Source organism: Juglans regia, chromosome 15 (assembly GCF_001411555.2).
Source record: "Juglans regia cultivar Chandler chromosome 15, Walnut 2.0, whole genome shotgun sequence".
Lineage (NCBI taxonomy): Eukaryota > Viridiplantae > Streptophyta > Magnoliopsida > Fagales > Juglandaceae > Juglans > Juglans regia.
The window spans coordinates 14,548,200-14,572,503 of NC_049915.1; the positions used below are offsets into that span (position 1 = coordinate 14,548,200).

Here is a 24,304-nt window from a genome sequence, read left to right on the forward strand (position 1 = left end):
TGCTTCTACTAGTAAAACATGGGATAGGAAACCACCAAAAACTACCTCATTTCAGTTCTCTACAGTGAAGAGTTACAATGGTCCATTTGGTAGATGGTTAAAAGATTGCCTTGGTTGAGAAAGTATGGGATCTACTTAACATGTTGGCCCCATTTTATTTTTTTGTCGTCTTTAAACTGTAATTGTCGTTTTGGGATGTTTGCAGAGAGGTTATACCCCACAATTTGTATCCCGTTTAATATTTTAATAAAATATAACATACATGAAGACCAAATTCTCAATTTTACTTTTTCTATTTTCTAAATGAAATGATATTAAATTCACCAGGCTGGGTTCCACAAATTAGAGTTGGACTTGTTTCTAGGCTGTACTCTGAGAAGGGTCCAAATCCAACTCCATTCCGCCTTCCTACGATGGGAGCGAAGTTGAAGATCATGAAGGAACAAACAGGAAAAAAATAAGAAATAAAATAATCAAATCCACCACGAAAACAAGGGTTCTATTAATTTAGGAGTGGCAATTTGTGTTTGTGGATTGTGTTCATATCATGTTAAATCATAAGTATTAAATTATATAAATCAACCCAAACAGATCCATTTTTAACTAAACGAAATAGATCCTAAAATCTTAACACGACACAAAAAGTGACACAACACAATCTGCTTAATCTGTTTAATAATTAATTTGAAACTGAGTTGAGAGAGATCAGAGAGTGAGAATAAGAAGGGAATGAGGCCAACAGAAACTTTTGCTTTCTAGTTCTTCGCGAGAGCATAGGCTGATATTTGATAATTTATCCAAAAACAGCAACCTTTTAGAGCTGAAATTTTAACCCAAATAATGTTTAGAATATGAATATAGTTTGTAGATGGTTCAAATTTTATAATTCATCTTAAAATCGTTTTTTAAGCCAGAGTTTACTCCGAGCTCCAACTCTAATTTCTAACATTTTCTAAAGCGAACTACTCCAACTCCAATCAGAAATGAGTCACAGCATAAAGTAGAATTGACTAAGGTAATGAACTATAAAAGAGATTGTTACTTCTTTGTATGAATCAAATGCAACTATAACATTCCTGATTATTTTGCTGTTATTGTAATTGATGTTTATTGGTAATTTAAACAGATTATAACTAATGAATCACGGCGGCGTTTGGCCGACAAGATCTGTATTCTCCAAAAGGAACCCGATTACTACAATAATAACCTTGCGCTCGAAAGATATAAAGCCATGCAAGTTGAGCTATTATAGTTTTCAAGATCAATTCAAATCCAAACCAAATAATTTAGTTTGCAGACACCACCTAATACACAGTGATAGGGATTGGAGGGGAACAAGAGAGACCAAGAGATTTCAAAGCATCTTTGTAGTGTCTGCAACTATTATCCGATATAGCAACTGTGCATTTGAACAATATGCAAAGTTTTTCGTTAAATCGAAATGAATGAATGGGCATATAACAGGCGCAAACAGTAAGCCACAGAAAACGACAATAGAGCAAGACATATTAGACACAGGCTTTGAAGCTTTTACAGGCCCGAAAAAAGTGAAGTGTGATGAATCTAGCAAGGATAAAGGATCAGTAAGTTGATACCTAAGCATAAGATATGAAATATAGCAAATCAATGGCTTGAAAGAGTAAAAGATATACAATATTAAGAATGATGCACTGGAATCATCTACCCAACGATGGAGAGGGAAACAAACCTCTGATACTGCCCATTGTCGAGAAAGATGGCTTCTTAAGGGCATTTTCTTTGAATATAAGATGCCCCATGCTCTTCATACCTGTGGATTGCACACGGAAGAAAAAGAAATGAACTAATCCATAAAATTTAAAATATTTGATTACTGTTCGACACTGATTTTTGCAAGCACGACTACAATTTTTCTTTCCAATAAAAAGGTAAAACAAAACAGAACGGTTAAGATGTTCCTTTAAACTCTCCTACGCTTAAATACTCTGTTCTAAGTATAATCTTGAGGTGAAACTTACTCAGACTTGGAGAACCACATCTGCTGGAATGAACCGAGAGAAGCTAATATACTCCCTCCAATCCAAACACTGCAAGAATACTCATCACCTAAGTTAGACGAAGCACCAGTACATGAATGTTGTACACAAACAAGAGAACAATTGAAGAAAGAAGACAAAGTGTGGATCTTTAAAGTTCCCAATTGTACAATATTTATATATATTGTATTATATTTATTAATCTATAGGTAGAGTATGTCTAGTGTAACTTGGGTATACCGAGTCATCAAGCAATTAAATTACTTGACATGACAGGCTTTTAAACTTATGCGATTGGTCATTTAATGCAGGAATGGATGACACAGCTCAGCAGGACCAAAACTTTTGTTTTGAGAATTATATACGTTAGATGGTCAAAACTTGAAAGGATGACTTCATCTGGGGCTTGACGTAGATGAAAGTAACATTAATTGAATAATTGATAGTGATTAATTGAGGTTGAAAGGTAATAGATTCAACCTTACCACTGTATCTAGCTTGTCCTACTCACAATGTACCTCGTAAAACAAGTTCAAACATTTCTACATGGATTGGAGATCACAAACACAGGGTGAATCACTCAAGAAACACAAATAGTCCTCATGGAATAATCAAAGTTAATAAATTTATCTGACAAAGCATCAGACATGATGAGTAGATATTGTAATATACGATATTGTAAGTCATTTCGGTTCTTGATTACAAAAATCTCACAGTAAGGAGCGTCTATTTTTCACTTCTAACAAGTGTGATTGACCAAGTTCTGGACCATCTTCAGGAATCTTAACTGTCAATAGTGACTGTTCATCAGTTTTGGCCAATTGAGTGGGACATTGGGATGTACTCTAATCCCTCATACGCTACACACTATTCATTTCAATATGATGAAGCTTTTCAATCAATAAAAGCTATGGGGAAATGGTAAACAAACAATTACTTTCTAGGAATTTAAACTGCAAGCAAAGTTACGGTCATTGAATTCAGTATATCTTTCATTCTGCCCATATTATAAGCTACGTTAAGCAGTGATAGATTAGACCCTCTTCCACGTATGCTCACAAAGCTATACCATCTTTTCCTGCTGCAACTTAACCCCATTTTCACCAGCCCACAAGAAAGGGTGTAATGATGTCTTTCTCTTTTCCCCTTTTCATCAAAGGGTTACTTTTTTATATAGGTAAGCAATCATTTTATTAGTGAAGGCAAGGCATACCCAAGTACAAGGGTCATATGCAAGAGAACACCTAGCTAGGAGTATAAACCGTAAATGTCCGTTAAAATCTATTGCATAAACCCAAAGAAAAAAGAAGAAAGGTGTTCCAAAAAGGAGTTTCAAATTTCATTCGTAGTCCTCTGATGATTCTCAAATGGAACAATCTTCGATATTGCTGCAACTTTAATTACCATATAGACCTCACCAAGATGCAAACAGATCCACTACGCTTCTTGGCATGACCCAAGCTTAGTCATTCCAGATAGCTCAAACAATCCAACAGTGAAGTAATAGATCATCTACATTTTTCCCGTTTTTTTGTACATACAACACCAATCCACCACAATGATCTGACATTTACTAAGGTTATCCGTGGTAAGGATTTTCATTAAAGAAGCTGTCTGTATAAAAAAATGCTGCTTTTAAGGGTGCCTTAAGTCTTCCAAATATTTCTAATTTACTTAAAAAAAAAAGTATTCCAAATACTTCTCCAAGGGATTGTTCTCTTATTGGATGAAAACCTAAAAGAATGAGCAGATAGTACTTCCCTTTCTTAGAAGGGCTTCAAAGGGCATTCTCTCCACCGCTGATTCTAGGTCTAGAAGTGTGCAATAGATACATTTTTTAAGTAAACAAATGTACAATGGAATACCAAATTTGTTAATAACATCAGTTTCCCAGACTTGGGCTGCACTGAGAAAGTTCACATTCCATTGCAGGGAACCGCTAAAAAATTTCATAAAGTTAGCTACTGAGACTTTTTACTCCTGTGCAATTCTGTACACTTCTGGAAACACTTCTTTGAGTACTCTATCACCATAATATAGGACATGTCAAAGTTTTATCTTCAATCCATCACCCATCTCAAGACGAATATGTTGAGAGAAGACCCCCATCCACTTTTAATGTTTTTCCACAAACCCGCCCTATGCAGTCCATGTACCTTGTTAGTGCCCCATTCACCTGAGACTCCACCGAACTTGGCATCTACTACATCCTTCCATGACGCACCCCTTTTATTTTTATACCTCCACAACCATTTTCCTAATAGAGCCCTATTGAACAGTGTCATTTTTCTTGATTCTCAAACCACTGCTTGAGATTGAGGAGCTTACTTTAGCCCGATTTACTAGGTGAAATTTGAATTCTGCACCTACTCCACCCCATAAGAAGTCACACTGTAGCTTCTCTATCCAATTCGCCACACTTGTAGGAAGGGAAAACAGGGACAAGAAATATGTACGCAAATTAGAAAGAGTGCTTTGGATCAAGGTGAACCACCCACCTTTTGAAATTACATTTTCGTCCAACTAACCAATCTCACTCCATTTTCTCAATCACCTTTCATCAAAGGGTTACACAAGCCAATGAGTAATATTACAATGATTTTTACTGAGTCTTTGTTTTATTAGTACGTTAATGATGCTTGCCCAGGCATCAATATGGTATGATGATTATAGTCCAAGAATTTTTTTATTGTAATTTTCAAAAAGAAAAGTATAATATATATTTTATTTCCTTTATTCATTAGGCGATGACAACACTTTTGATAGAAAAACCAACATGGGAAATGCTACCTAGACCAAATCTGAATGGGAAAAACCTCTTATCCAACATCATTAATGAAGTAAAACAGGCCCTATGAAATCACTCTTGTGCTCTTGCATGGGCACACAGTGCATATCTATGAATATACACCCAAAACATGGAGAGAGAGAGAAAGTACCATCTTACCTGAATCTCCTTTCTGTTGCATTTCCACTCGCCAATACTTTAACTCTTGCAGCTTGAGGAGACTCCTACACATGCAGGATGCTTTCACAAAAATGCAAAATATCCAAACCTTATGCTATGTTTGGTTCAGGAAATTTTAATAAATCCATCTTTATTCTCCAAAAAGAATTTTCAGCTCTTGAAATTTTTGCCATCTAATCATTTGCCTTGGGTTTTTAGACAAAAAAACACAAACCAAAACAAGTTTGAAAAAATCCCATCCAAAACATATCCCAAATTTTATTTTTTATTCAAACAACTTTTCGGTCTACATCTAAAAATTTTTAATTGAAACAACTTGTCATTTATTGCTACCCACTTTCAAAACACAAATACAAAATACATCTCAAAATTCTTTCAAGAATTTCAAAATTTTCGAAAGTTTTCACTTTCCAAGCATGCCCTAAAATTCTTCATGACTTTCCTCAAGTGTGATTGAGAGTGTGAGAGGAAAACGGGAGGGGATCCACAAAATTAAGACTCCAGGGAAGATTGCAGATGATAAGTTGAACAAAGTACTAAAACCCAAACAATAAGGTCACCGATGTTATTTTAAGTTACTTAGCTGCAGGAACACTAAGATGGTCATTTGATACTTAAAGCCTACTGCAAGATTGAACCAATTTATGAAATTAAAAAACAAAAACCAACCATGGAGGGAGTTCACCAAGAGTACAGGGGGAAGGGGAAATAAGAAAAAAGAAAAGAAGGCTGTAGGTGATGATTCAGGAAAACAATATACTTCTAGCAAGTCTTTCTCAAGTCGTTCCTTCAACTGTTGCACTGATGTTGTGCCACCAGCAAGCTGTAAAAAAGAGAAACAGCCAAATTAATCTGAAATGCTCCAAGTTACTAGAACCAAAGAAAGTTAATTCTATCATTTTGTCTGTGTACGTGTCTGATCAGGCAACTTGCATGAAGAAATCAAAAGAGTCCCATGGCAAATATTTTTTATTGATATAACAATTCAATAATCTTATCAAGTTACCAGGAAGTCTGCATACATGATACGGTGGAAAATTATGGTACTTTTATCAAATTTGCTAACAGAAGCTTGTCATTGCTTCTAGATTCAGTTTTAATTGCAAATGAAGTTTTGGACCCTGATCACGTCAACAGAAAATTCTTTTCTTTTATCAGAAAATAAGAAATTTTATTGATAATAGGCGAAGCCAAGTACACGAGACATATACAAGAGCCACACCTAGGCATGACTGTCTAGAGATACAAGAAAATCAAGTACGTTCATGCCATTAAAGTCTATTACAATCGACCAATGGAATAAAGTGAACAGAAAAAAGGTTTTAAGCTCGTCCATTGTTCGTTCACGATCCTCAAAGCTCCAACCATTCCTCTCCATCCATATGCACCACCATAGGCAGGTCAGTATCATCTTCCACGTAGCTGCAATTTGAGAGTTACCCCGGATGCCTTGCCAACTGGCCAAAAAGTCAACAACCCTTCTTGGCATTACCCAAATGAGCCCCACTCTCGCAAAGATATCGATATCATTCCATAAACTCATGGCTACATCACAACGCAATAATAGGTGATCCAAAGACTCGCCACTTTTCTTACACATGTAACACAAATCCAATACAATAAAGCGTTGTTTCCTTAGATTATCTAAGGTGAGAATCTTCCCTAACAAAGCTGTCCGTACAAAAAAAGAAGCTGTCCTATGTGAAAATTCTTTTTTTTTTATAATTAATAAGAATTTTATTATCACGAATAGGCATAGCCCAAGTACACAATAAGTATACAAAGGAAATACCTACCACACTCTAGAAAACAGGAAAACTAAAACAGAAACAGATTCAATACATTCTCATTATTCCTTACAAAGATCTTAGCCCACAAACTCAAAGTAGAAAAGAAAAAGTTTCAAAGATATTCAAAAGAGCGCTCCTGTCCTACTTGAAAATTCTTACTTTATTTACTTGCAAGAAGTGGCTTTGGGGAGAAATGGTGTGCTTGGATAGCGTATTATCTCTCTATAGTTCACTTTTCTATCTTGGTGAATGGTTCACCGGTGGGTTTCTTCGACTCCTCCCGTGGTTTAAGATAGGGGGAACCGCTCACTGCATTACTTTTTATAATCGTCATGTAACTCTCAGTAAAATGATTTTGGGCCTTGTGGAAGGTGGTTTTCTGAGTTTCTCCATGGTTTCTCGATGGGGAATGGTGATTATGACTCTATTGATACTTCTCATCTTCTTTTTTTGATCGGTACTTCTCATCTACTTTTTGTTAACGATATTCTCATCTTCTGTGGAGCAAATTTCGGGCATATCCAATCATTGAGGGCTCTCCTTTGTTTTGAAGTTGTCTCGGGTTTGAGAATTATCTCTCAAAGTCTAAATTGGTGCCAGTGGGGGTTGTCCCCGATACGGTGAATCTAGCCTCTCTCTTGGGATGCAAGGTAATCTGCATTACCCATGAAGTATCTTGACTTACCACTGGGTGTTTCCTTTAAATCAGAGAGGATTTGGAATGTTGTGGTTGAAAAGGTGGAGTGCAGATTGGCTTCTTGGAAGAAGTTGTACTTGTCTAAAGGTGGTAGGCTCACTTTGATTAAAAGTGATCTTTCTAACCTACCCATCTATTTTCTATCCTTGTTCTCGCTCCCCACAAAGGTTGCCAACCGTATTGAGAAGCTACAACGAGACTTCTTGTAGAGTAGGTCGGGGGAAGAGTTCAAATTTCATTTGGTAAGTTGGTCAATTGTTTGTACACCAATTTCTAGGGGTGCATTGGGGATCCGTAATTTGATGAAGTTCAACCAAGCTCTATTGGGTAAATGGTTGTGGGGGTACCAACACAAAAGGGGGGCCTTTGGAAGTCTGTTATAGATTTGAAGTTTGGGGAGGCTTGGGAAGGATGGGGCTCGAATGGGGTACGCAGTCCATATGGGGCGGGTCTTTGGAAATACATTAGAAAAGGATGAGATCTTTTAAAGACATGCACATTTTGTGGAGGGCGACGATTCTCGTGTTAGATTTTGGTACGACAAATGGTGTGGTGAACAAAGCCTCAAAGACACATTTCCTACCATTTTTGAGCTCACACGAGTGAAGGATGCAACAATCGCTGACCTCTTGGTCTTTTCTAGTGGCTCCCTTCAATGGAATGTAATATTCATTAGGATAGCCCAAGATTGGAAGTTGGAGGCTATCACAAAGTTCTATGCATTACTGTATTCTTTAAGCATGACCGAGGGTACCATAGATAAGATAAACTGGAGCCCCTCCAAGAAAGGGAGACCCTCCAAGAAAGGGAGATTCATAATCAGATCGTTCCACCACATTTTAACAAGCCCGAGAATGACCACCTTCCCATGGCAGACGAAAGCTCCCCTAAAAGCAACTTTTTTTGTTTGGACAGCATTCTTGGACAAGATTCTTACCATAGATAATCTGAGGAAACATTGGGTAATGGTGTTGGACTGGTGTTGCATGTGTCAGAAGAATAGCGAATCAACAAATCATTTGCTTATACATTGCGAGGTGGTCAAGACCATGTGGGATGACTTGCGGGAATTGGATTATCATGGGTCATGCCTCTTAGGCTGGTACATTTCCTAGCAAGTAGAGGTAATCCACAAGTGGCAGAAATATGGAGAATGGCTTGGGGGGCGCTATTGATTTGAATGGGCTAAATGTCCATGTTTCTACTTTCGGTACTTCTCGTGTATACTTCTTGTGTACTTGGGCTTTGCCTCCCTTATGAATAAAACTTCTTGATTGCCTATCAAAAAAACTTAAAATGGGTTACACTCTAAGTTTTCATTACTTAGTAGCACTTTATAATTTTAAGAAAACATTAAAAGACAAGGATATAAGAATATAAGAATTTAACCAGTGGGAAATATATCCTAAATAAAACCTTGAAAAATAACAAGACACATTGACTTTACCAGTATACTACTAAATAGCTCTCTTCGAATGTCGACGTCACACTTATTAATGCTCTCTATGACCTGAATGCATTAAAAAAAATTTAGTAAACCATGAGCAACTAAATAAACTATTAAAGAGTAAAGAAATGCACATTTGTATGAATAAAAGGAGCTTACCATTTGTGGCAAACCTCGAACAGAATGAATAGTCTCAGCATAATTCTCCATGCCAGGAATTGTCTAAGATTTACATCAATAACAAAATTTAATGTGTGAATGCAAACCAAAAGTATTGAAGGGAATATTGAATTACCAAGTAAACTAAATAAGCACATAAGACCATTGAGATCTACATATCAGTTCACTACTTAGCATATGTCTATTAACAATCTCACTAATATTTGAGAATTAGATATTAATTACACATGTAATGTTCAAGAAATGACCAGTGATCTAAGTGGTCATGAAATGAAAGTTAAGAGAGGTTAGCAGGTACAAAAGAATGGTATGGGGAGAGGGTTCATCAACCAAACGTGTTTACTTTGTCAAAAAAATTACAAAAAACCAAGTTCAGATCAACTTCTAAAGAAAAGGAGTTAAAAAATGTCATATCTACAAACCAAGGAAGATTATATGCATACTTGGAATAAATTAAAATGCAGAAGAAACTGTTGTAATAAAGAAAACTTCTCATCAATTAGATGGTGTTTACAAGTGAGCTATAGAGAACTGTCCTCACAGAAATAAAAGCTGGTGACTCCAATACCATTTGTAAGAAATGAAAGCACAGGTAAAGAAAGCATACAACAAGCAAGCCTCACGGGACAAAAGCCAGACTACCTCAAACAGTGTTTAAAATTTCCTGATGTGAATGGCAACATCTCCATTGCTGTAGCCCATAAAGATGAAGTTTACAAAATAACTAACCCCTTTTGCCACCTTTGTTGAACGTTTTCAGGATCACAACAATTAGACCAACCCAGAACTTCGAACTGCATCCACATGCAGACAAAGCCATGTATTTTTCTGACTAGTATTTCACTACATGACTTATCTTTCAGATTCTTATCAATATAAAAGAAACCAAAACAAGTTACAATAAGGAAGCTAACAGAGAATCGTTTGGATTTTTACAGGTAGAAGCCAATTAGCCAATAAACAAGTAAAATGACTATCTCAAACCCATAAAATCATAGCATACAAGACAAGGTTCATTTTTAAAGACAAATATTAAAACTCTAAACTGAAAGGTAAAATAGAATACAATAGAACTAAAAGATACACCGAAATTTCTATTTTATGAGCAAAATATATAAAAACTTGATATTTGTACATTTGCAAGCCACTCACCTGAACCAGTGATGGATTAAATAGAACATCAGGAATCTTGAATCTGTCAGCTCCAATTTCAATTGTCCTGTGTTATAGAACCATGAGATTACAAGATGGAAAACAACGCACCGCGTAATCTGATTGCTGTAACACAAATATACAGGACTTACTGGCCGTCGGGAAGCTCATATGGCGTCATTGGGATGTTTGAATAAGCACTTTCTGTACCAAGGATCCCATATCAGACTGCTTAGTATGGATCAATGCTTTTCAAGCCTCAAAGATAAAGCATTTCAAAAAACAATGGAGATTTGGTCTGATTAGCACTAACAAGATTGTCAACGTTCAATCATTAAAGAACATGGCCAATTGAATATCGTCTATCACTGATGTGAAATACGGCATCCCCCAGAACAAGAGATTTCAGACAACACAAACCCTAGAACAATGAATTTCAGCAACCCTAACAATAGTGAAGAAATCTGCTAGCCACCACTATTTTTTTTTTTTGTAATCAATCCTAGAACAATGAAGCCCTAGAATTAAATATGCAAGAAATAAAAGATAGAATAAGACCTGATTGGAAACCTTGCTCTGAATACCAAATGATATGAACCCGCGGGAAAGGAATCCCTTGAACCCACAATCAATTTGAAAACTCCCCAAGAAAGCCAAATTCAAGTCAGCGGATGGAGAACCTAAACCCGATGAGAACTTGTTTCAAGAACCTAGATTATATAAAAATCTAGACCCGATGAAGAACCCGTCTCAAGAACCCAGATTAAGAAGGAGGAACGCCACAAAGGTTGTGATTCACCTTTGATAAGTTCAAGAGTTCAATCAAGAACAAGAGGAGAAAACTTAACTCATAAATAAAATTCAATATTGTCTAATCTGTCAAATGAGGCTACAAAGAGTTTTTAAACCCAAACCTAATCAAAACCCTAGCCAAAATAAAGCCCCTTTTACCCAAAATTACCCTTGATGAATAGTACCGGCTACAGTACGCTTAAAGATCCTTTGTAAGTTCCAGATGGACCAATTACAAGATTAAGGGCCAAGAAGATCAAGGAAGCAATGCAAGGATTGGTGCAATCCACTTGGGATGAAGCCAGCAAGAGCCCAACACTCAAGATGGGTTTGAAAGACGAAGAACCAGTTTTGATCCACTTGATTCAAGCTGTGGAAGACATGACTTAGAGATACGGCCTATTGTTATTGGAGGCTTCCAATTTGGTTAAATGATTTATTTTATTAGTTTAGAATAAGTGGGCTTGAAGATGCTTGACTCACATGTCTTATTTCTTATGAATTATGATTTTAGGAAGGCCTTGTATTTTGGCCAATGGCTTATTTGGAAAGTTACTTTTTAGGAACTAAGGTTTCATCAATTTATTGTAGGGGTTACTGTAGCCGCGCGTACTGTTCATCAAGGGTAATTTTGGGTAAAAGTGACTTTATTTTGGCTAGGATTTTGATTAGGTTTGGGTTTAAAAACTCTTTGTAACCTCATTTGACAGATTAGACAATATTGAATTTTATTTGTGAGTTGAGTTTTCTCCTCTTGTTCTTGATTGAACTCTTGAACTTATCAAAAGTAAATCACAACCTTTGTGGCGTTCCTCCTTTGTAATCTGGGTTCTTGAGACGGGTTCTTCAACGGGTCTAGATTTTAATATAATCTAGGTTCTTGAAACAAGTTCTCATCGGGTTTAGGTTCTCCATCCGTTGACTTGACTTTGACTTTCTTAGGGAGTTTTCAAATTGATTGTGGATTCAAGGAAATTCATTCCCGCGGGTTCATATCAAGACTACTTAGTAGTATGATCAATGCTTTTCAAGCCTCAAAGATAAAGCATTTCAAAAAACAATGGAGATTTGGTCTGATTAGCACTAACAAGATTGTCAACGTTCAATCATTAAAGAACATGGCCAATTGAATATCGTCTATCACTGATGTGAAATATTGATTAATGGCTTCTTAGGTTACTAAATTTTCCAAGATGATATTTAACTAAGTTGGGAAAGAATTAAGTTATCTCAATAGTTCTTAAATTTGGTTCATGGCCCTCATACCCTAGAATGCAATTGTACCATATAAGTGTGCCACAAAAAGAGCCTTTCAGCCTAGGAACATAAATTCATCTTCTCAAAAGCCCATGATTCAAGGTATCAAATTACATTTTTCTCAAACATATCTGCTAGACATGGCACTTGAATACATTTATTCAAACAATGACCAAACTGTTTGAACTCATGTCAACCACATCGGATCCAGCCTGTATCCATAAATGTTTGAGACCTCTCATCCTCCAATGGTGCACAATTGAGATGCTATCCAATTTAGATAGTGCTTTCCAAGAACACTACCTGTTTAGAATATGATATGTCTGTCACCTAATATTCCAACCCCAAACTCAAGAAAAATATGAGGTACTGGACCTACGACAACCTTTTAAAGCATTGAGAAAAACGTGAAAAATGTAGTTGCAGATTTTTAAGAAATGCTACGAGAAACACAGACCAAGAAAAAATAAATAAATGCTACATGAAACATTAATATGCACTACAAGCAAGAAGATATGTCAACCAATAAGATAAAGCATTCATAGACATGCATAGTTTATAAAAAATAAGAAAAAATAATAGATGGACAACAAAACAGAGTTTAAAAGCAGTTGATCATGTACAAATGGAGGAACACAAACCATCATATGGAGTATCTGGGGCACGGCAAACGCATTCCTTAATATCACTAGCAATTACCCTCTGCAATAAGAAAATAATCCGAAAAACCCAAAAAAAATAAAAGTGATACTCCAAGCAAATAGAATATAAATTATACAACACCTCAATAAAAATCCATGACCAATTACAGAACCTGGGAGTAGAAACTGTAGCTTTCTGTTGTATTTGGAGCATCAAGGTCTACTATCTGTGAGATTCAGGAAAGTTAAAAATGTCCAAAGAATGACATCAATTAATAAAGATAACAGTTGCTCCTGATGAAAACATAGAAAAAGGCACATAACTTAGTCTCAAACAGAGAAGCATATCAATACTTCTGTAATAAAATGACTAGTACGATAAGAACAGTAGTCAAGGCATGGAATGATGCAGCTCTCTCAGATAATTCAGCTCGTCTCAGCAACCACTAACAATTTTGTATTTCAAAGGCCTTTGATTACAACAGCATATCAGATTATTCAAATGAGAACCAGGTAATATTCTTGGGTCAAAGTGAACCACATTTCAGTGCTGATCTCCCCATTTGGACCAAGTAAATATGGTGTTAAAGAAACCATAAATTCGTAGTAATTAAGTCTTACGTTTCTGTCCAAAAAAGGGTCTTACATTGGCCTTCTCTCATAAAGCTTGCAAGCAACCTGACCATGGAGATATTACGATGTTGTGGTTCCATGCATAGCAAGAAATCAAGACACAGGAGATGAGGGAAGACATGAGATTGAATTATGACACTGGTCAACTCCATACCACAAACAAGAGAATTGAATGAATTATGTCGACAAAAGAAACTACTAGTCAAATTATTTAATACCTGAAACTCTCCTGGCCGGATTTCCTTTCTCTTGAAAGAATATCTGGGTTTTATCTGCAAAAGAATAAAATGAAAACATTTGGAGAATAAAAAGAAAGGAAAAGCCAAGCAATTTGAAACAATCAGATCATCTTTCAATATAAAAACTAATTATGGCGACTTACCGTGATACCTTTGCTTCCCAAACTTTTCATTAAGCAATCACTAAGAAATTCTCCCCCAATTGGAGAAGATACAACAGCCTATGGTAGCAAAGACAATAAACAAGGCAAAAGATTCTGTTACAAGCTAAGTAAAGCTTTATTAAAATTTAACATGGTAAGACAGGTTAATATTAATTTCATCAACCAATTTCAAGTTGTCCCTTGTAGGGGGGGGGGAGAGAGAGAGCGGGGGTGCTTATAGACATATGACATGAATGTAATTTTCTAAAAGATAAGCTTATATAATCATGGAGTAACATAATTGTATGGAAATACGGAATATGTATTCAAAAGATGGACGTCAAAACTTATCGACCAACAGGCCATGTTGCTTTATTGAATAAATCAATATAGCTGTACCTTTTTAATAGGTATATAGCTGTCTTTGTAACTGATACAAGATCCACAAATACATATGCATGCGCACACAAAAAAAATTATCAAGTATGAACACAAAATGATACCAATCTTCTTTCATAGGACAACCATAGTGACATATACTCATGACTCATTGAAGAGCACATGTATACATACATGACCTACGCACACATACATATGGACAGCTTACCCTTGCAAATAGATAAGACGATAATTTATTGACAAGTGATTGCAAATATCATGCCCAAATAAAGATATAAAGGAACACAACAAAAGGGAAGGAAAAACTCAATTACAAACTTCGCGCACACTTACCCACATATTGAACTAATGGACAAAAGTTTCATTTACTAAAAATGGACAGATATTAGATCCTCTCAAAACCCAGGACATATATGAAGTTGCAGCCATCCTCTAAGGGTAAGTTTGAATAAAAGACCAAACATGAAAGTCAAAGATATTTCTTAAGTAAAAAACGGTTTCATTCCCAAACATACAATATCTACAAATGTTAAAACTCCTCAAAGATTTTTCACTATCCAAAACTCAAAAAATCATATTAAAAATAAATTTATAAAAATAAATAAATAAAAAAAAATCAGATGCAATGCCACCACCCTGTGGGGGCCTGGGTGGGCCACCCTAGCCACCACCACCGACAACCCAGATCGGGATACCATTGTGGCTAAAATACTCCGGCCAACATGGCAGCCCAATCTGGACTGCCTCGTCGCGGCTAGAGTTTTCTGGCTGCCATGGGCAGTGGTGGCCAGAATGTTCTAGCCACCACGACGGCCCAATCTAGGCCGACTATGGTGGCCAGTCATGAGTTTCATAGCAAGCTTTTTTTTTTTTAAAAAAAAAATTGTTTAAAATTATCTATTATATAATCTCTAAGAACATCTCTTGAAAATTCTCACATTCAAACATAATTTTATAATGGGTCCCACAACTTTTTAAAACTCTATAAAACCATCATTTTAAAAAGTTTTCACATTATTCACGGACACTCTTACACTATTCATGAAACCATCTCACATCCATGCAAGGCCTAAGAGTCTCATGCGCAGAAATTGGATAAAAACTAAGTTTGGTTGGCTGCACAGTTAAACTATGTGTACTCAAAATAAAATTTTGTAAGAAGCCATTCTTGCACTTGACTGAAAATTGAGGAATACCTTCTGAATAACATAACCATCATGCACTGGGGCAACCGTAGTTGATCCTCCACCACTGAATCAGTCAGTAATTAGGAAAGGTACTATAAATTAGTTTTTCTTCAAGCATTGATCAAGAAATGTCAAAAAAAAGGAAAATTCAATTATCAAAATACAAATGAAAAGAAGAATTCATAACAATAGCACATCAAATGACCTCATCAACCTATAAACAAGGCAAGAAGAATGCAGCCAATATGAAAGGAATAAAGCATCAATCAATAAGTCATTTTCTTTTTACTCTGATATTTTAAGAATCTATTTAATCTCTTCACAAATTGTGCTGAAACCTTTTTCCAGAACTTTTAAAATCCAGGGTTCAAACTTTCAATGCCTCAGCAATAACAAGCATATTGCACATGAAAACAAACTACAGAAAAGAATGGATGATCTCCCAATTAATAGGAATCGAAATATGTTGGTAGACATATTAACAATAATATAAATTCCCTTAAAGAGGTATTATATGTAAACCACCTTTAGGAACTTAAAACATCAAGCGCTTATCAAAGAGAAAAAAATAAAATCCAAAACATCACTCGAAAGTGTACTTATGATTATGGTAGGTACAGCAAGCATGTCAATAGATATGTGATCACAGAATATTTTAGCTCTTTAGTTTATGTTACAGCCTAGCCAACTACCCATTATCATCCACCATGGCTTACAGCATGGTGTGAGCGCATTGCTGTCAAATATTCAATACCCCTAACCTTTTAATCTCATATATGTGTTAAAATATCTATCTTTTCATTGGTTTCTTCTTCAGCTTTGTGATATTTTTTAGGTGCCTAACCATGTAACTCAACATAAGAAAGCAAATTCAAACATTTTCCATTCGACCCATAAAACTTAACAAAACAATGAAAAGAAAAAGTAACTTTGGGAATTCGAGAGAAAAGGTCCATGTTCACTTCAGAACCTCACGATAAGCCCCAAGCAACACTCAAATTCAATAGTCTTACTCCATACCAAGAAACATCGCAAAATAATTGCAGAAATGTAATGCAGATATGATATACAAAGTGGCTTCAACTAAAGGGGAAGGACAAAACTCTTGCATGTAGGTAGAAAAGATATGCCATGGAAACCAGTACTGGTACTCAATAACTACATAAGTCCTACCTGTCAACAACTAATGAGGTAGCACGTCCCGATGCGAAAGATGTGAGAACCTGGCATCAACGAGGACTTCAATCAATCACCATACTGACATGTCTCAATAATAGGAGGGAAAGAGCATATAAATATCTATAATTAAAGTGCTACAAGTTGAAGGGAGATCACAAATCCATAAGGGGCATACAGCATTCTTGGCCAAAAACAACGCGGGAACCTTGTACTTTTCAAACATAAGCTCTGTCATCCTGTCAGATACATGACAATCAAGCCCGTTTACTAAACGTAAGGTAATATGCTAAAGAATAATATACAAATACTTAATAAATATTAGTTGTCACTAAAAGAATAAACCTTTATTGATTTGGTTGGATACAATTATACTTATCAAAAAAGGTTGGATACAATTATTCAGCATCAAAAAATATATGAGATTTCAGTAAATAGGTGATGGTTGAAGGAGAAAACGAAGGAATATAGCTTTATGGGGAGAAGCTTTAGTTTCTACGGATTTTGTACAGAAATGGGATTCTGTTCTCGAAAAACACAACTGCAATGCACTTATGTGTAACCTTAAAGTGCTGTAATGATCATATCCACTTTCTATGAGATCAATATCATTTTTCAGGATAAAAAAAGTAGAAACAATACTAATCCCCCATATTAACATCATCACCTCCACAAAACTTATGGTCTTTTTGTTTCAATTTATCTTCAGAAAAAGCTTCCGAAGAGAGATTGTCTAACGCTGCAACTATGACTCTTTTATAGCTCCTTAATCAATTGAAAATAACCCACCTGAGGCATAGAGTGCAAAGGTGAGCTTTTAAAAGGCTTTTTCCAAGCTTATTCACAATGAAGTCAGTACATGGTGACTGCTGTCATTCCAGACAAGTACACATGCACTTTATTCGAAGACTGTACTAGAAAGCTACAACTCGATTTCATGAGTTGACCAGTAGACAGATACATTGACTGTTCTCTCACAATTAACAGCTTCAGAGATTAATTGTAGCTAAGCTACAAACGGGGAAGAACCAAGACAGGTGTCCTGGCCCACAACCAACGAAAAGCAGAAGTTGCTGATAAGTAGCAAGTCCTAAGCTTTTTCTGCTCCCATTAAGTTTCAGGTTTGACGCAAGATAGTTTTTGGGTGAGCTCCCATAGGGGTAGAAAAGAAGGGAGAGAGAGAGAGAGAGAGAGAGAGAGAGAGAGAGGGCTTCAAAGTTGACTGTTCTTAAAGGCATAGTATTATCATTATATTAGAACAGACCCTGTTTTTACAAAAACTAAATCAGTATATTATGTGGATTTTATCTCAAAAAAATCTTTTTTATTTTATCTCAAAACCATATCAATCACCTTTCTCTTTGTTGTTGGGTATTAGAAGATGGTTCTGCAAGTAGCATTGGATGCTCTTTAGGGTCAATCAACAGGCATTCCCTACAAGAAAAAACCAGTTATGACATACAGTAACACAATTTCAAAGAAAGGAAACTCAAAACACCGAAAAATTATATTTTTTTCTTTGGAAATGTTAAATAACTGACACCACTGATGGGTCCTGAACTCATAATCAGACCCCTGCCTAATGCACACAAGGAGGTGAAGTGTCTTTTGGAGCAAGATCACATGTGCTTGAGCTTATAAATGATAAGGAAATAAAAACAACAAAAGCCTTTAAATAGTACAAAATATTCGACAATTTCGAAGCAGTAAAGATGGCATGGTCTCAAATATGATATTCAATGAGATTTTTTTTTTTTTTTTTTTTGGCACCAGGTGTCGAGAAACAACGTCCCAACTAATCTTGGGGGTGCACAGGCCCAGGCAAGGTGGCCCCTAGAGATTGTTTGCACCCTGAACCTTAGACCTGGGGGGAGCATACCCCCAAGCCCAATGCCTTTACCACTTGAGCCAACCCCTAGGGGTTGCATTCAATGAGAAAATACATGGATAAGTTAATACTTGTGAAAACATCTGGAGATTAAACCCAGAAAAAAGATGGTTTTAATATGCTAGCAAAGAAACGTGTGTGTCTGTGAGAGAGAGAGGGAGAGAGAGAGAGAGAGAGAGAGAGTTTTGGGAATTGGAAGAGAGATTACATAAAATATCTTTACCATATCTCCAAACTAGGATATATTATGTGTTCATCATTATTATCTACTGATACAGTATTTGTATGATTCGTAAGTTAAGCCATCTCTATGTCGTGAGCATATCACTTGACACAGAACTATGATCACCAAACGACAAGTAGCTGGCCGTGATCCTCAGTAATTACCTAAAAGCATGATCCCATATGCTGTCAACTATATCCCAGTCAACAACAACTCCATCCTTTATGGGTGACAACACCTAATAGATAGCAGAACAAAGAGTCAAAACCTCAAGAAATGAAACAATTGAGAGATATTCATCAAAATCCCCATACAAAACAGATAACAACTAAAAGACTTACCTCCATACCATCCCGGCGAAAACGTAAGGATTGAGATCCAACATACAATTTGCGTTTTGCCTTGGTTTTGTCAGAATCAACTGTTCTGGCAGTGTTTTTAGAATCCACAGATCCAGAGTTATTTTCAGTTTTTTCAAGGTCATCAACTTCCATTTGATCAATTGCTCCGACAACCTTAACAAGCATAGACATATATCAACATAAAGTTAAACTAATATAGAACATAGAATAAAGAAAAAATAAACTACTATTTAAAAATATTATGAATATATTGTGCAGCTAGCCACAACAGAATAGAATCAGCAGTGAAGTGAGTCATCTGGAAATAGAAGAGGACGTCCAGCTATGGTAGAATTCTCAGCATGCATAGCTGACTTGAATTTGGTAGATTTGCCTCTTGCTGGGGGTCCTGTCACGTGGGCTAACAACCAAAGTTGGTCTAGGCTGGATCGCTTCTTAATTTCGCCAGATTGGGAATGTCATTTCCCAGATGTCTGGTAAAAGCGCATGCCTCGTATTAGCTCAGATCACTGGCCTATTTTGCTTGACTGTGGTGGCCTCCGAGGAGGGCAAAGGTACTTTAAATTTGAAAACATGTGGCTAAAATCTGATGGTTTTGTTGAAAGAGTAAGGCAGTGGTGGTCCTCGTATCAGTTTCAAGGTACCCCTAGCTTCATCTTGGCTGGTAAATTGAGAATGTTGAAAAAAGATTTGAAGTTGTGGAACAAGCAATTTTTTGGTGATGTAGGTGAAAACAAGAAAGGAAAGTTGAGGGAGATACAAGAACTTGAGAGGCTCCAAGAAACTAGATCCCTTACCTCGGATAAAGTAGCTCGGAAGACTTTGTTGGATGCGGAGTTAGAGAGAATTATCTTATCTGAAGAGACTTCTTGGAGACAAAAGTCAAGAGCATTGTGGCTCAGAGAAGGTGACCGCAGCATAAAGTTTTTCCATCGTGTAGCAAATTCCCATAGGAGAAACAACAACATTGAGATGTTGAGAATTGAGGTGTGGAGTGCAGAGAAGACCATGTTATTCGTGACCATGTAGTTGGCTTTTATGAGCAATTACTAACTGAACCCGTCAGTTGGCGGCCGTCTCTTGATGGCTTGGCATTTGATTCCATTGGTCTGAATGATGTGTCTCGATTAGATAGGGCTTTCGAGGAAGAGGAGGTTGTTGAAGTAGTGAGGAAAATGGCTAAGGATAAAGCTCCAGGGCCAGATGGGTTCTCTATGGGTTTCTTTCAAGAATGTTGGGACGTTATTAAGGAAGACATTATGAAGGTGTTTCAAGAACTCTTTGTAGTTGGTAAATTTGAGAAAAGCATAAATACCACATTTCTTGCGTTGATCCCAAAGAAGGTGGGGGCAAGTGAGGTTAAGGATTTTCGCCCCATTAGTCTGGTAAGTGGAGTTTACAAGATCATTTCCAAAGTGTTAGCAAACCGGTTAAGTGAGGTGGTGGGGAAGATTATAACCAAGCCTCAAAAAGCCTGTGTAAAAGGTAGACAAATCTTAGATGCGGCACTTATTGCTAATGAATGCTTAGATAACAAAATAAGGGCAGGCTCAACAGGGATCATTTGCAAGTTAGATATGGAGAAGGCGTACGATCATGTCAACTGGGATTTTCTTCTCTACCTACTTGGGAGATGTGGGTTTGGAGAGAGGTGGAAAACATGGATTCGTTGGTGCATATCAACGGCGAAATTCTCTGTTTTAATAAATGGCAGTCCAGCAGGTTTTTTCCATAGCACGCGAGGTCTGAGACAAGGTGATCTGTTGTCGCCTCTGTTATTTGTTGTTGTGATGGAAGGATTAGGCAGGATGATTTCGGCCTTGACGAATAATGGCTTTTTGGAGGGCTTTTCTGTGGGTACCCCGGATAGAGGGATCATTAACATATCCCACTTATTGTTTGCAGATGATACTCTAGTGTTTTGCGAGCCAGATCAAAGTCAGATACTCTAGTGTTTTGCGAGCCAGATCAAAGTCAGGTGCGTACGTTAAAGGTAGTACTGTTGTGTTTCGAAGCAGTTTCCGGGTTAAAAGTGAATTTCGACAAATCCAAATTGGTGCCAGTTGGTATGGTTCCAAATGTTCGACAACTGGCGAGTACGTTGGGTTGTAAGGTAGCTTCTCTGCCGTTGACGTATTTGGGGCTTCCGTTGGGGGCAAGAGCACGGACACCATCCTTATGGGAGTCAGTGATTGAGAAGATTGAGAAGAGATTAGCAAGTTGGAAGAGAATGTATTTGTCGAAAGGCGGTAGGCTCACACTGATTAAGAGTACACTCTCAAATTTACCAACATATTTCCTTTCACTATTTCCTATACCTGCAAATGTGGCGCACAGAATTGAGACACTCCAACGCAATTTTTTGTGGGGAGGTTTGGGGAATGAGTTCAAATTTCACCTGGTCAAGTGGGAAATAGTATGTCACCCTATATCTCAAGGTGGTCTGGGCATTAGAAATGTGAGGACCTTCAATAGAGCGCTACTCGGTAAATGGCTGTGGAGATATAGTCAAGAACCGGATGCATTGTGGAGAGAGGTGATTAGGTGCAAATATGGTGAGTCATGGGGGGGGTTGGAGCACAAAAGAAGTTAGAGGAACTTATGGAGTGGGCTTGTGGAAACATATTAGAAGAGGGTGGGAGGTTTTTCTTCGACAAACCCGTATTCAGTTGGGTGATGGCTCTAGGATCAAATTTTGGAAAGATATATGGTGTGGTGATAGTGCTTTACAAGATCGTTTTCCTCCTCTATTTCAAATTGCTAGTGTTAAAGAAGCTCTAGTGGCGGAGGTTATGGAGATGTTGGGTGGGCAATTTCAATGGAATATTAGCTTTAGTAGGGCATTACAGGATTGGAAAATGGACAACTTGGCAGATTTTTATAGGCTTCTGTATTCTGTGAAGCCAAGCAATCAACAAGAAGATGGGTTATGGTAGCTACCGGATGGAAAAGGTACATTCTCGGTTCGTTCTTTTTATAAAACTCTCTCCCATGAGCCAAGTACTCAATTTCCGTGGAGAAGGCTTTGGAGGAATAAGGCGCCCCCTAAAGCTCTTTTCTTCGTGTGGACAGCATCGCTGGGTAAAATACTGACGATTGATAATTTGAGGAAGCGGAGGGTTATTTTAGTAGATTGGTGTTGTATGTGCAAGTGTGGGGGAGAGTCGGTAGATCATCTTCTGTTGCATTGTGTGATTGCAAGGGCATTATGGTATGAGGTACTTAGTAGGGTAGACTTGGCGTGGGTCATGCCGAAAAAAGTGGTGGCAATGCTGGCTAGTTGGCCAAACATTGTTGGTATACATCAGATTAAAAGGGTTTGGAAGATGATCCCAATGTATATCATGTGGTGTCTATGGCAAGAAAGAAATGCGCGGACGTTTGAAGACAATGAGAGATCGCTAGAGGAACTGTTAGCACTATTTTATAGCACTCTTTGTACTTGGGCTATTGCAGTTGATTTTAATGGCATGGCCCTACATGATTTTCTTGTCTCTTTGGCGCCCTCTTAATCAGGGTCCACTATTGTAAATACTGGGCTAGGCCTATTCTTTGAGTAATATATCTTTTTATTTATTCAAAAAAAAAAAAGAATCAGCAGTGAAATCATATTAAAGAAAATTCCTGTAAAAATGTCAATAACCGTGACAGTGTAAAGTAACCATGCCATCTAAGACACCAGGCATGCCGACAGGCACAGCAAATAAGCAATAATTTCCATGCATCACAAAAACATATGTCCTGTCCCTACAAATAACAGCAAAACTACACCACCCAAAATCCACTTCATACGTGATATATACATCATTAACCAAGCTAAGAAATTCGGTCACTGTTTCCTTTGTTGTTGATCAATTCAAGGTATAGAACTCAAGAGGCTGAAACCCACCTCAAGCCTCCCTACCATTATTTGTGAGATATATAGTACAAGAATCACTATATTTACACAGCTGTCTAAATGACATCAAAAATGAAAATTTTCCATAATATTTCAACTTTGGGCGCCAATATTATCCTATTCCGTTTGCTTTCAACTAAACCAAACACAGAAAAGTATCCGATACCATGTATATCAGTAAACCACAACTCCTTTTAATAGCTGAACCATTAACAGTTCCCCATTTCAATTTCCTAACCCATATAGGCAAATTCTAAAGAACTCAGCCCAGCCAAATCCAACGATACGTAATTACATGCCATTTCAGAATGTTCTGTGAAAAGAAACAGCAAAATACAGCTCCAGAAGTAGCATGCATACTACAATGCCATCAATTAGAGAGGCACCGAAATTGTGAACGCTGAGAGCCAAGACTAGCTACGCAGAAGAAGGCTCAGAAAGATGCACGTTGCGAATGAGTGACTGAAGTTTGTCACTCAAACTTTGACCGGGAGCCAGAAACACTTACTGAAGGAAACACAGCTTTGGGCGCATCTTCGCCGGCGTAACCGGCTTTGCAGGTGTGCGAACCTAGGTCTATTACAATAGCCGATACCTCATCTGTAGAAATTACAAAATTGAAATTCAAAAAAAAAGGAGAGAAAATTCGGTGGTGGGAAAATTCAAACAAAAACAAAAAATCAAGCACTCACCGCCTCCATACATGGCTGCCGAATTGACAGAGAGTGATATTTCAAGTTTGGTCCGGAGCTGGGTTAGGGTTTTAGAAGACCGTCGAACCGCGGGAGAGATGAAACTCAAAAAGCATTTATGGAGTTATGACCCGTAAAGGTGGATCTACTCCGACTCCGACTCGCTGCGTTCGAGTTTTATCCATCACCCGTTCACCCGTTTAACCTTAAGGTTGTGTTTGGACGTTGAAGTAAGTTGAGTTGAGTTGAGATGATAAAATATTATTAGAATATTATTTTTTAATATTATTATTATTTTGAGATTTGAAAAAGTTAAATTGTTTATTATATTTTGTGTTGGAATTTGAAAAAGTTGTAATGATGAGTTGAGATGAGTTTGGGATCCAAATTCACCCTTTTGTTTGGAAGTTGAGCTCATCTCAACTTATCATTACAATTTTTTTAAATTTTAACATAAAATATAATAAAAATTTTAATTTTTTCAAATCTTAAAATAATAATAATAATAATAATAATAATAATAAT

General features: G+C 37.0%; 1 protein-coding gene across 5 annotated transcripts; it reads right to left on the reverse strand.

Annotated features, from left to right (window-relative positions):
- Positions 1–341: 341 nt before the first annotated feature.
- LOC108994583 (actin-related protein 4-like) lies at positions 342–23,954 on the reverse strand. 5 transcript variants are annotated; one of them, XM_018969846.2, is made up of 21 exons: positions 23,780–23,951; positions 23,596–23,687; positions 19,169–19,342; positions 18,992–19,065; positions 18,070–18,150; positions 16,895–16,955; positions 16,714–16,763; positions 15,550–15,604; positions 13,955–14,032; positions 13,791–13,844; positions 13,113–13,166; positions 12,940–13,000; positions 10,402–10,453; positions 10,250–10,316; positions 9,077–9,139; positions 8,918–8,980; positions 5,744–5,806; positions 4,963–5,027; positions 1,998–2,066; positions 1,709–1,789; positions 342–408 (listed from the first exon to the last, which is right to left on the reverse strand). In XM_018969846.2, exons 1-20 carry the CDS (start codon positions 23,790–23,792, stop codon positions 1,744–1,746), a joined length of 1,335 nt encoding a protein of 444 aa, XP_018825391.2. In that variant the 5' UTR covers positions 23,793–23,951; the 3' UTR covers positions 342–408; positions 1,709–1,743. The 5 variants fall into 5 exon arrangements, with proteins under 5 accessions (XP_018825391.2, XP_018825392.2, XP_018825390.2 ...); XM_018969847.2 differs by lacking the exon at positions 342–408 and adding an exon at positions 1,196–1,399; XM_018969845.2 differs by lacking the exon at positions 342–408 and adding an exon at positions 1,196–1,563.
- Positions 23,955–24,304: the final 350 nt, after the last annotated feature.

What these genes read in the sequence shown, in the direction of transcription:
- LOC108994583 (XM_018969846.2), bottom strand. An exon ending in CCAAAGCTGTGTTTCCTTCA is followed by an intron (nt 19,343 to 23,595) that starts GTAAGTGTTTCT and finishes ATGCTTGTTAAG; the next exon opens with GTTGTCGGAGCAATTGATCA. An exon ending in TCCGGCCAGGAGAGTTTCAG is followed by an intron (nt 13,167 to 13,790) that starts GTATTAAATAAT and finishes TGAATCTCACAG; the next exon opens with ATAGTAGACCTTGATGCTCC.